This window comes from Cetorhinus maximus, chromosome 6 (genome assembly GCF_964194155.1).
Source record: "Cetorhinus maximus chromosome 6, sCetMax3.hap1.1, whole genome shotgun sequence".
Lineage (NCBI taxonomy): Eukaryota > Metazoa > Chordata > Chondrichthyes > Lamniformes > Cetorhinidae > Cetorhinus > Cetorhinus maximus.
The window spans coordinates 19121711-19135003 of record NC_135884.1 but is presented as its reverse complement, the minus strand read 5'-3'; the positions used below and the strand labels follow the sequence as shown (position 1 = coordinate 19135003).

Sequence of the window (13293 nt, the reverse complement as noted above, 5' to 3'; positions counted from 1 at the left end):
ATCCCTAGGTCCATGTTGCTTAGCTACGCAATGCTTTTAGAAAATAAGTAATCAGGCAACAAGGGCTTGGAAAAGATCCAGAGGAGAGCTGCAAAAATGTTTCCTAGCTTAAGGAACCTCAGTTATTGAGTTAGGCTCAATGATCATGGTCCACTTAGTGTAAAGCAGTGTAGACTTAAAGGTGACTTGATAAAGGTCGGTTAAATAATTAAAGGGCTTGATAGCATCTTTGTTTATAGACTATTCCAGTTGAACAGATTGGGGAGGCTCTAAGATCATGCTGCCAGCTGGTGTGGAAGATGATGATGATTTGTATGCCTTCATGAGGGAACTGGATCAGTTCTCCATCATATCAAAGTTAACTGTCTGCATAGATCTGTCCATGTGATCTCCTGGACTGAGGGGGACGGAGAGGAATTTCCCTGTGCCTTTCTCCCTAATTGGACCTGGGTTTTTTCTCTTTTTTGCATCCCCTAGGATGCTTGTATGTATGTAGAAAGTGTTTAGCCAGAATACTCAGGTCATCATGAGAGTGTGGCAGGCTTGATTGACCATCCAGTCTTTTCCTGTCCATCAATTTTCCTGTCCACCAATTTCATATAAAAGAAAAGACAGAAAGACTTGCATTTGTCTAGCATCTTCTACAATTTCAGGAAGTCCCAAAGTACTTTATGGCAAATGATTTACAATAGTCGCTGTTGTAATGTAAGAAGCGCAGCAATCAATTTGCAAATTGCAAGCTCCCACAAACAACAATGTGATAATGACCAGATAATCTGTTTTTGTGATCTTGATTGAGGATAAATACTAGGGTAACTCCCTTGCTCTTCTTCAAAATAGTGCCTTAGCATCTTTAGCATTCACCTTAGAGATCAGATGGATCCTGGGTTTCAAATCTCATTGAAAGATGGCACCTCCAACAGTGCAGCACTCCCTCAATACTGCACTGGAGTGTCAGCATAGGTTTTCATGCTCAAGTTTCTGGAGTATTGCGCCCAGTTTTGGGCGCCACACTTAGATGTGAAGGTATTAGAGGCAATGTAGAAAAGATTCATGAGAATGGTCGCAGGGATGAAGAACTTCAGTTACATAGATACATTGGAAAGGTTGGGACTGTTTTCCTTGGAGTAGAGAAGTTTGAGAGGAGGTTTGATAGAGGTATTCATAATCATGAGGCGTCTGGACAGAGTAGTTAGGGAAAAGCAGTTCCCTTTGGTGGAAGCATCAAGATCAAGAGGGCATAGATTTAAGATAATTGTCAAAAATAAACAACGATGATGTGAGGAAAAACTTTTTCACTCAGTGAGTGGTTAGGATCTGGAATGCACTGCCTGAGAGTGTGGTGGAGGCAAGTTCAATTGAGGCATTCAAAATGGAATTGGAATGTTATCTGAGAAGGAAGAATGTGCAGGCTATGGGGAGTGGTACTAGGTAAATTGCTCCTTTGGCGAGCCGGTGCAACATGATGGGCTGAATGGCCTCCTCGTGCTGTAACAATTCTGTGATTCTATGTAGGACTTGAACCCACAACATTCTGACTCAGAGGCAATAGCATCATCAACTGAGTCACACCTCCTTTGTAAATGAAGATGGCTGAATGGTTCATTGATACAACTGTATAAAACAAATAATCAAGAAACAAATATTCAATAAATAATCAAGCTGTGACTTACCAAAATCATCCATCAGTGCATCCACTGTAGAAAAATAATGAGCAATAATGTGTAAACAAGTAACTAAAGTAGCTCAAGGTGTTTTATCTCTGAACATCCTAGTTTTTACTGGGTTACATGGGAGTAAGTATATTGATCAGGGATGCCAATTAAAAAGACCATTGCTTTTGCAAGTAATTAAAGTAATTAAATAAGGGGAAAAACAGCTTGTGATTGATGGGTGATTTATATTTGCCAAAGGAACTTTTACATTTTTACAGCAACATACCACAACTCAGAAAAATTTCCAAATGAGATGTTTCAAATAACTTAACGCAAGGTTTTGCACTGTCGGGGGTGTTCCACAAAAACATAACAACTTTTAATTATTTGTATAATTTTTCAAAATATTTACATCTAGCATGTATCCATAGAGCCAAGGTTAGTATATTTCTCAAAGGATTATGTAATTTTAAAAAGTATTTATTGATCCTACATTTAATTATTGGCTGTAGATGGTTTGTTTGCTTGGTAAAAAACACAAAAGGATTGTTTGAACAATTTGACTGGTTAGTTTTGTAATTTCCACTTGGTCCACAGGCATTACATCTGTAATGTGTAGTAATCTGTAGTGCAGCTCAGAGGTATCAGATCTCAAAAGCGTCAAACCTTTAAAGAATTACATTTCTGTGGGACAAAATAAAATCATGATTGCTACAAAGGGTCATGAGGACTCAAAACGTCAACTCTTTTCTTCTCCGCCGATGCTGCCGGACCTGCTGAGTTTTTCCAGGTAATTCTGTTTTTGTTTTACTTTCCTGCTAAGTTACCAATCAAGTATTTGCTTGAATAAACATAATTGGAAAAATACAGTTCCCTTTACTTGGCCAATGGCAAAAACGAAGAATCTGTAAATGCCTTTGTGACATTGATTGAGAGATAAATATTGATCAAGACAACGGGGATAATCCCCCTGCTCTTCTTTAAAATAGTGCCATGGCATCTTGAACATTCACATTTGAAATCAGACAGCTACTTGGTTCAAAGACTAATCCAAAAGAAAATGCCTCAATATTACTCAGCACTCCCTCAATACTACTCAGCAGGATCAGCCTAGATTTTTGTGCATAAGTCTCTGGAATGGGATTTGAATCTGCAACATTCCAACATAGAGGCAAGAGTGTCATCAACTGAGCCTTACATCCTATGTGAATGCACATGGTTCAAATGTTTATTAACTTTTAAAATTTCTTCATGGATCTGGGCATTGCAGGCAAGGCTAACATTTGTTACCCATACCTAATTGCCTTTGAGAGCAGTTGCGTATGTACCACATTGTTGTGGGTCTGGGGTCTCATAAAGATTTGCTTCCATAAAGGATATTAATGAACAATGTGGGTTTTTATAACAATTGTTGCTCGTTTCATTGTTACCATTACTGAGACTAGTTTTCAATTCCAGATTTATTTTAAAAAGAATTTAAAATCTAATGGTGGGATTTGAACCCCCTCCTTCAGAATATTAGTCAGGGCCTCTTAGATTACTTGTCTATTGACGTTACCATAATGCCACTTCCCTTATTAATATGACTATATGAAACAATAAATGATTGAAATGCACCTTACCTTTAGCAAAAGCGGGAACGTGATCTGTGGAGGAAATTAATGTGTAATCAAGTAAGTAAAGTAGCTTAAAGTATTTTATCCACAAATATCCTTGCAGTGTTTTCTGGGTTACATGGGAATAAGTATATTGATCAAGGGGTGCCAATTAAAAAGATCATTGATTTTGCAAGTAATTAAAGTAGATTTATAAAAACAATGGTTTGAGATTGTTGAATGATTTGTATTTGATCAAGAAACTATTACATGTTTACAGCAACTTGCCACAACTCAGAAAAATCTCCATTATATAATTTTTTAAAAATGCATCTAGCATATATCCAAAGCTGGGGAGATGGGGGCCTTAAAACCCAGTCCTAGCTGCCAATTCCAGATTCTTTAAAATTGATTGCACCAGCTAGGATGGTAGGACTTGAACCCAATCTCCCAGAGCAATAGTCTGGGCATCTGGATTTCTTTTCCAGCGACATTATGACTACACTACCATCTTCCCTTATTAATATGACTATATGAAACAATAAATGATTGAAATGCACCTTACCAGTAGCAAAAGTGGGAAAGTGATCTATAGAGGAAATTAATGTGTAATCAAGTAAGTAAAGTATCTCTGGGCTGAATTTTCTGTTTGGCGGGGGTGCAGAGTGGGAGCGGGCGCAGGCGGGCACAAAGCCAACCACTGCCTGCGATCATGTCCGATTAAGGCCGGTGGCTTGTTTATCAGAAGCACTGGCCGACTTTGCAAGGCTGCTCCCAATGTCACAAGTGGAAAGGCTCACTAGAGTGCTTCTGGTGAGCAGGCCAGTCCAGAGGGTAGGCCAGCGGAGCAGGCGAGGCTGGAGGGCAGGGCAGTTGGACAGACCAGGCCGGAGGGTAGGTCAGGGGGCCAGTGTGCCCTTCGTTTCTCGGATGACTGCCTTGCTGTCCTCCTCGAGGAGGTGGTAGCATGGTGGGAGGTACTGGTACCACAGGATGGGAGGAGGAGGCCCTCCTGCATGACGAAATGTGCCTAGGAGGAGCTGGCGGAGGTGGTGAGCTCCCACGATGTGGTGTGGCACACCAGGCTCCAGTGCCACAAGCGTTTCAACAACTTGTTGCACTATGGCAGGATGAGTACCATGTCGGCATTGGTCATGTAACCCAGCAGGTCAGCTAACCCTCCTGCTGCACCACATAGAAAATATCTTCCTCATAGAATTTGTCAAAAATGCATCTAGCATGAATCCAAAAAGCCAAGGCTAGTATATTTCTCAAAGAATTATGTAATTTTTAAAAGTATCTGTTGAATTCTATATTTAAATATTAGCTGATGACAATTCGATTGTTTGGAAAAACTGAAAAGATGGAGCAATTTGATTGGCTAGTTATGTAATTCCTCAGGGTGCACAAGCATTACACCCGTAAATATGGCTCAGAGACATCAGACCTCAAAAGTGTCACACCATTAAAGAATTACATCTCTGTAGAACAAAAAAGATCATGATTCCTACAAAAAAACACTTTCCCATTGTTACCAATGAAGTATTTGCTCAAATAAATGCAAATGGAGAAGAAAACAGTTCTTTTCACTTGGCCAATGGCAAAAAAAATCCCTTATTTGTAATAAAACAAATCAAAGGCAGCATTTCCCTGCCTCATTACAATTCATAACCAGCCTGTCCCACTGGTTGATCCTCACAGGGGAATGGTGCCACAGTTACCGTTCACTCTCTGGCACTTGACCTAAGTGACCTTTCCCCAAATGTGGGCCAAGAATGTGGTTATCTGTAGCCATTTTTAAACATAGAGAGCATCCCAGCAGAAAATGATCCTGTCCTCAATTTGACATCCACGTATGAACATTGTCAAGTGAAACTCATCTAAGGGCCTCAGTAGCCTCAAGGGTAGGTAAGTTGCTAGACCCCTTTCCTGCCCATTGTAACATGGGAGCCAGGTCGGGGACAGGCATTTGGCAGGCCATACAGTGTATTTTACAAGATCCCACGCTTTCAAAAATGGCAGCTGGGGGAACGGAGCCTTAAAACCCAGCCCTAGCTATCAATTCCAAATTCTTTTAAATTGAACTTAAATTCCACCAGCTACCATGGTGGGATTTGGGTGTTCAGTATAGCAAGGTTTAACGTGGGACTGGAGAACAGTACCAGCCACAGTATGATGTACAGTCACACGATAGTGGACGGAGTGGAGTAGAGTCTAGCAGAAGGCAGCACGGAGATTGTATTGAGCTAGGGCTACAAGCTGGAGAAGTATATAGTTATGAGTTGTTCATAAACACTTAATGTTCAACCACACAAGCCTCCAAACCTTTACCTGAGACACAGAGCAAACCCTTACAACATGCTGACAGCTATTATGTGAAACCAGAATTGAAGAAGCTGGAGCAGGACCCCTGAATCTCGAGGCATGAAAAACTAAAGAAATGGAAGTCCTGTCCTGACTGAATTGCACCTGAACCAAAGACTCACCTGGAGAGTGCCTAACAAAGCTCCATTACCAGATCTGATTGAACGTAAAGTCAAAGGACCTGGCCAGATCACAAAAAACTGAGCAAAATTCCAAAAAGAAGAGTGTCCTCTGCAATCACCATCGCCGGGAAGCAGTCTGGGAAGAGTGTCCTCTGCAGTCACCGTCGCCGGGAAGCAGTCTGAGAAGATTGTCCTCTGCAGTCACCGTCACTGTGAAGCAGTCTGGGAAGAGTCTCCTCTGCAGTCACCGTCACCGTGAAGCACATAGTGAGGAATGATATAGGTACTGGAGAGCAAGACGTAGAGTCAGCCTGAGTAGTAATAAGAGTGTCCTCTGCAGTCACTGTCGCCGAGTGAAAAAAATAAAGAGTGACATCACAGGAAAATCGTAAGTTCATTGGTTGGTAAGTGACTGCTAGTTTGAGCTACCTATTCTAAGTTGATTTCAGATTAAAGGTGAAAACTGGGGCCCAGGACCAGAGGCCTAACACTTCAGCTTCAACTCAGCAGAGAGCGCAAGTTCCAGTTGATTTTAAAAAGTGTATTTTGAATCTCTATTCTAACTTGCTTTCAGATTAAAGGTAAATAGGAGAAATATTTTACAGATTGATAAACTAAAGACCAGTAGGAAATTTAAAAACAAATTGAAAAACTAATTAAATAAAATGGAGATGCAGGGCCAGGCGATGTGCTGCATGATCTGGGAGCAGGTGGATCCCATTGTGGTCCCTAGTGACCACGTATGTAGGAAATGTTGGTTGCTCGAGGAATTCCGGCTCAGAGTTGATGAGCTGGAGTCTGAGCTTTGGACACTGCGACACATCAAGGAGGGGGAGAGTTACCTGGACGCTGTGTTTCAGGAGACAGTCACACCCCTTAAATTATTTACCTTAAATTTGGCCAGTAGGCAGGGACAGGAGGGTGTGACTATGAGTGAGGCAGGTAGAGGGATCCAGGAAGTAGCACTGCAGGAGCCTCAGCCCTTGCCCAAGAGGTTCGAGATTCTTGTTCCCTGTGTGGACGAGAGCAGGGGCTGTAGGGAGGATGAGCAAACTGACCATAGCATGGTGGTACAGGGAGCCATTCAAGTGGGGGGAGAAAAGAGAAATGTAGTTGTAATTGGGGATGCACCAAAGAATCAGAGAATATAAGAGTAGGGAAAATTGACAATAAGGTGAAATTAAAGGCTTTGTATCTGAATGCGCGTAGCATTCGGAATAAAACTAATTAATTAACAGCGCAAATTGAGATAAATAGGTATGATTTGGTGGTGATTACTGAGATGTGGTTACAGGGAGAACAGGTTTGGGAGTTGAATATCCCAGGGTACTCAGTGTTTCGTAAGGATAGGCAGGAAGGAAAAGGAGGTGAAGCTTTGTTAGTAAAGGAAGAGATCAGTGCTATAGTGAGGAATGATATAGGCACTGGAGAGCAAGACGTAGAGTCAGCCTGAGTAGTAATAAGAAATAGCAAGGGAAAGAAGTCCCTGGTGGGAGTAATCTATAGGTCCCCAAACAGTAGTTCAGCAGTAGGGCACAGTATAAACCAGGAAATACTGGCAGTATGTAAGAAAGGCATAGCAATAATCATGGGTGATTTTAAAATGCATATAGACTGGACTAGTCAAATTGGCAAGGGTAGTCTTGAGGGAGAGTTCATAGAGTGTATTAGAGATCACTTCTTGGAGCAATATGTTGTGGAACCAACCAGGAAGCACACTATTCTGGATTTGGTTTTGTGTAATGAGATGGGATTAATTAATGATCTCATAGTAAAGGATTCTCTAGGGAAGAGTGATCATAGCATGCTAGAATTCAAAATTCAGTTTGAGAGTGAGAAACTTGAGTCCCACACTAGTGTCTTGGAGTTAAACAAAGGTAACTACATTGGCATGAGGGCAGATTTGGCTCTAGTGGACTGGGCAGGAAGACTACAAGGTAGGACAGTTGATGAACAGTGGCAGATATTTAAGGAGATATTCAATTCCTCCCAAGTAAAATATATTCCAAAGAGGAAGAAAGATGGTAAGAAGGGGAAAAAGCATCCATGGCTAAGCAAGGAATTTAAAGATAACATAAAGGCAAAAACTAAGGCATAGCAAATTGCAAAGGTCAGTGGCAGGCTGGAAGATTGGGAATCTTTTAAAGATCAACAAAGGGTGACTGAAAAAATAATAAAAAGAGCAAAGGTAACTTATGAAAAAAAACTAGCGCAAAATGTAAAAACTGATAGCAAAAGCTTCTACAAGTATATAAAAAGAAAGAGAGTAGCTAAACTGAATGTTGGTCCTTTGGAGAATGGGACTAGGGAGTTAATAGTGGGGAATGCAGGAATGGCAGAGATGCTTAATCAATATTTTGCCTCAGTTTTCATGGTGGAGGATATTAGTACCACCCCAATAGTAACAGGTAGTGCAGAGGGTATAGAGAAGGATGAACTTAGAACAATCACCATCACTAGAGAAAAAGTACTGTGCAAACTATTGGGATTAAAGGGCGACAAGTCCCCAGGACCTGATGGCCTACATCCCAAGTTCTTAAAGAAAGTGGCAGTGGAGATAGTGGATGCATTGGCTATAATACTCCAAAATTCCCTGGATTCTGGAAAGGTTCCAGTGGTGTGGAAAAATGCTAATATAACACCCTTATTCAGAAAGTAGGAAACTATAGACCAGTTAGTTTAACATCTATCATTGGGAAATTGTTGGAATCCATTATTAAGGAAGTAGTAATGGGGCATTTGGATGTCAAAATGCAATCCATCAGAGTCAGCATGGTTTTATACAGGAAAACATGTTTGACTAGTTTGCTAGAGTTCTTTGAAGATGTGACAAGCAAAGTGGATAATGGGGGTCCTAGACTATACTAGATGTAGTATATCTGGACTTCCAGAAGGCCTTTGATAAGGTGCCGCACAAAAAATTAATACACAAGATAAGATCACACAGAGTTAGAGGTAATATATTAGCTTGGATAGAGGATTGGCTAATCAACAGAAAGCAGAGAGCCGGGATAAATGGATCTTTTTCTGGATGGCAAGCTGTAACTAGTGGGGTGCCACAGGGTTCAGTCCTTGGGCCCCAACTATTTACAATCTGTATTAATGACTTGGATTCAGGGATAGAAGGTGCTATAGCTAAATTTGCAAATGACAACAAAATAGTTGGGAAAGTAAGTTGCAATGAAGAAATAAGAAATTTACAAATGGATATGGACAGGTTAGGTGAATGGGCCAAAATTTGGCAGATGGAGTTTAACGTGGATAAGTGTGAGGTTATCCATTTTGGTCAGAAGAATAAAAAGGCGACTTATTATTTAAATGGAGAGAAACTTCAGAATGCTTCAGTGCAGAGAGATCTGGGTGTCCTCGTGCATGAATCACTGAAAGCTAGTATGCAGGTACAGCAGGTAATAAGGAAGGCAAATGGAATTTTGGCATTTATTGCTAAAGGAATAGAATATAAAAATAGGGAAGTGTTGTTGCAACTGTACAAGGCATTGGTGAGACCACGCCTGGAGTACTGTGCACAGTTTTGGTCCTCTTACTTGAGGAAGGATGTAGTTGCATTGGAGGTGGTTCAGAGGACGTTCACTAGATTGATTGCAGAGGTGCGGGGCTTGTCTTCTGAGGAGAGGTTGAGCAGTTTAGGCCTATATTCGCTAGAGTTTAGGAGGAAGAGAGGAGATCTAATTGAGGTATATAAGATGCTAAAAGGAACAGACATAGTAGACATGGAGTGGATGTTTCCCCTTGTGGGGCATTCTAGAACAAGAGGCCATAGTTTTAGGTTAAGGGATGGTAGATTTAAATCAGAGATGAGGAGGAATTACTTTTCTCAAAGGGTCGTGAATCTGTGGAATTCACTACCTCAGAGTGCAGTTGATGCTGGGACGCTGAACAAATATAAGGAGGAGATGGACAGATTTTTAATTAGTAACGGGTTGAAAGGTTATGGGGAGAGGGCAGGAAATTGGAGTTGAGGCCGAAATGAGATCAGCCATGATCGTATTGAATGGCGGGGCAGGGTTGAGGGGCTGAATTGCCTATTCCTGCTTCTAGTTCTTATGTTCTTATGTAACAGCAGAAGGGCAGAATAAAAATCTACTGTGCAACTGAAGGACTCCACCAGAGCATGTGGATGTCCATGGTGAATGCAGACTCAAAAGACCTAGCCAGATCACAGAAATGGTGAGTAACATTCACTAAAAGGCTGAGCTAACCTTTTAAAAAATAATCAGGCAGAGCTAAGCAATGGTTTAACCAGCACAATTGGAAGAACTCTACAGCTGGATCCAGAGGCAGCGCCATACCACATGGCAACCAAGCTCCATTGGGAGCTCCAGAGTCAAAAGTCTCCTTCCAATCGACTTTTTATGTTTTGAAATCCCACTCACTGGCCCAAACTGCTGAATTTTTTCATTTTCTGAACAATCCATTACTTTTCTTTAAAGAATCGGGCCCATGATTGCTGTGGGAGCCTGCCAAGGCCCAATAAGTGCAGGAAGAAGCACTGTCAGGACGGTTACAGCAGCACCATCTTGGAAGAGATGTTATAGAAATCGGCCATGGATGGTAAATTAAAACTATCAGGCCAATTTGAGCTCACGCAAGGGCCAAATCAGATGCAAAATTGGGTATCATGGAGAGGAAATTTTTTAGATTACAGGAGTACATCAGGAAATCAGAGGAAGTCCAAGTTAATACATTTTTATACTTGTTTGGTGTATCTGTGGATGAAGTAATCCTAATGCAAGGCATTGATGAATCCTCAGCCAGCTTTGATGAGGCATTGAAAGCCATTGACAAGCATTTTAATCTGCAAATTGTGGAATGTGCAGAACTTAAATGAGAGACAGAGACACCCTGAGAAAGCAACAAAAAGGCAAAAAGACAATGTACAAGAAAACCAGATGAGGTTCACAAACCAGGCCAGTGCAAAGAAGTGCATGAGCTGAAGAGTTTAGTGCAGAGGAAATATGAGGTTGAGAAGTAGCTGGAAGACTTAAACATAGATCTTTTTGAAAAGGTCAAGACATTACCCAAACTGCAACATCAGGTGACAGTGCTGTGCCATCTGGCTCTGATTGAAGGTAAAGTAGTAGAGCATTCCAATCTGTGAGCTGATAATGAAGCCACGAGTAGCACAATTACAGAACTGAAACAAGCTAAGACTTCACTGGAGACACACCTGGCTAACAGTGAAAGAAAAATGAAAGACAATTAAGGACAAAGCTCTGTTGCATACAGAGAAAGAAAAGATAGAAATAAGATCAGAAAATTTTCATATCAAAGCTGAAATGGAAGACTTGAAACACAAGATTCAAGCAGAGTATGCACCTTTGAAAACGCAAGTTAAATAAAATCTGCAATGAATCAAACTGTTCGAGATCTGAACATACAAATATTTGAGGTGTTACAATGGTACAAGGAGGCTTTGAAACAAAACAAAAAGGTTTAATATTGTGAAGAATGCAATGAACGAAAATCTGAATCATGTGCAGTTTCAGTACATATCCCCAGGGTAAAAAAAAGAATGTTGAATACTACTTCAGATAAAGCTTCATTGCAACTATCAGTAGCAACAAAGCAATGCACTGAAGTGCAGCATGAGTTGGCAAGAGGTCAACAAGAAAATAAACAGTTGAAAGAACAGCTGATTGTCTTTCAAGATCAAATGCAAAAGGAGTACATGACCTTTCAGCAGTATGAAGAAACGAAGACTGTCTTGAATAGCAGAAGTGAGAAACAGCAGAAACAAGTCGAGCAGATTCTGCTGAATTACAAGAAAACTCAAGATTCCAAAGAAAAAGAAAACCTGTTGAAGAACTATCACACGCTACAAGGATCCTTCAGGTTAAATTTTGTTCCCTTGGAAGATTGTGAAGACAAGCAAAATTAATTTAATGTCACTCTGAAAGAACTGATGAGCCAGTTGGCAGAGAAAAGCCAGAAATGTTCCCTATTCCAGGAGGAAGCCAAGAGGTGCAAGAAAGAGACTGTAGAGCTGAAGTTCAGGGAACTAGAAGGGAAAACACTGGATGCTTCAAACTTACTGAGAACCATTGAGTTGTTGAAAAATGAAATGGATGAAATTAAAATCAAGAATCTAGAATGGCAAGAGAAAGGAGACATTCCCGCAAAGGAGCATGAATAGTCTCAGAAACACATAGCTGAAGTGAGATTACAGAATGTGAGTTTGAAGGATATCACAGAGGAATTAGGCTCTGCTAAAGGAAATCTGTTCAGTGCAGAGAACCAACTTTCACATATGAAAGATGAGTTTGCTAATGAAAAATTAGAATTTGGTGAACTTTAAGTATCAGAGGTCTCTACAATGAAAAATGCCTGGAGCAGGAGAAGAAATTGCTGATTTGCTGATGAATCAGAACAGTTGTTTGAATGCAGAATTTTAGGAAGTAGAGATAGTTTTAAGTAAGTTATGTGTGTATTTATGTGTGTTAGGTATAAGCTATAGGTTTAATTTAAGTTTAAATGTTGGCTGCAAGTCTGTGGGTCTGTTTGTGTACCTGCATTTTAATGAGATTTTACGACCTTGAAGTGGAGAGCTGTGTTTTGTGGGGGTGGGGGGTTAGAGGTTTAGGGAAGTTAAAACAAAGTAGGAAAAGCTGTGCTATTGCCTAGCAACAGGAGACATACAGAGAGAGACAGAGAAACAAAAAAGCATTTTGAGTTCAGTGGTCTGTGGATTACACAGGGTGAGAAAGCTGGACAGGAGATGGAACTGCAAAGAGCAGACTTCACAAAAGAACAGAAGAAAGTCCCAGAAACTAGAGAATGAGGACAAAAGAAAGTCCCAAGAAGACAGTTAAGTCAAAGGACAAGGACAAGGATCTGGAACAAGACCCTGTCCAATGAAGTTAAGGTAAGGAGCAGAGGAAAAGTCTCCGAATTAAATAAAGCTGTAGGGAGCAGAATCAAGGCAAAGTGTGTTTGTGAGAAACCAGGAGATCTGAGGAGACAGCCAAAGGTTGGTAACTTCTACTATGGGCCTGTGAAGCAGTGGCGTTCTGTTGGCATGGATGAGTATCTGACAGAGTAGGCGGAAGGCAAAGTTTGAATGCATGTGGTGATCCAGGGGAGGATAACATCGGAAGGAGAGGTTGAAACCCTGGAGGTGGATCCTTGTTGAAGATGTCTAAGTGAAAGCGTAGTTTGGGAGAAAATTCCAAGGTGAGTAATTTGAGAGTGGTGATTGGAAATCCTTGTGTGAAAGTCGGCGTTCAGTGAGACTGGTTGGCTCACAGTGTGACAAGTGTCTGGGGGGAGTTGATGAGAAATCCATAGCATCTGCTTTGGGTGGCATCTGTCATTTGGTTTTGGACCACAGGTCGCCTATTGATTTGCATGGACTGAATACTTACTGTGAACACTAGAGTATAAGATAGATTTTTTGTAATGTGTTATTCCTCCAAATCTATATATATCTGTAAAGGTATGGTTGTGGGTGAAGGAGTAGTGTAATATAGTTCATCATTTTATTGTTTAATAAATGTTTTTTTTTCAAAGTACATCAGCAGACTCTGTGACTCTGATCAG

General features: G+C 40.9%; 1 protein-coding gene across 4 annotated transcripts in view; it reads right to left on the bottom strand.

Moving 5' to 3' along the window:
* The window catches only part of LOC144681604 (inter-alpha-trypsin inhibitor heavy chain H3-like), a 106959-nt gene that overhangs the window by 20037 nt on the left and 73629 nt on the right, over positions 1-13293 (bottom strand). For 2 of the 4 annotated variants that reach the window (XM_078543338.1, XM_078543336.1), the window contains exons 18-19: positions 3278-3301; positions 1674-1697 (exon numbers count right to left, since the gene is read on the bottom strand). In XM_078543338.1, coding sequence (XP_078399464.1) covers positions 1674-1697; positions 3278-3301 — 48 coding nt within the window. The remainder of the gene's footprint in view (positions 1-1673; positions 1698-3277; positions 3302-13293) is intronic. The other 2 variants (XM_078543340.1, XM_078543339.1) reach the window with 2 other exon arrangements.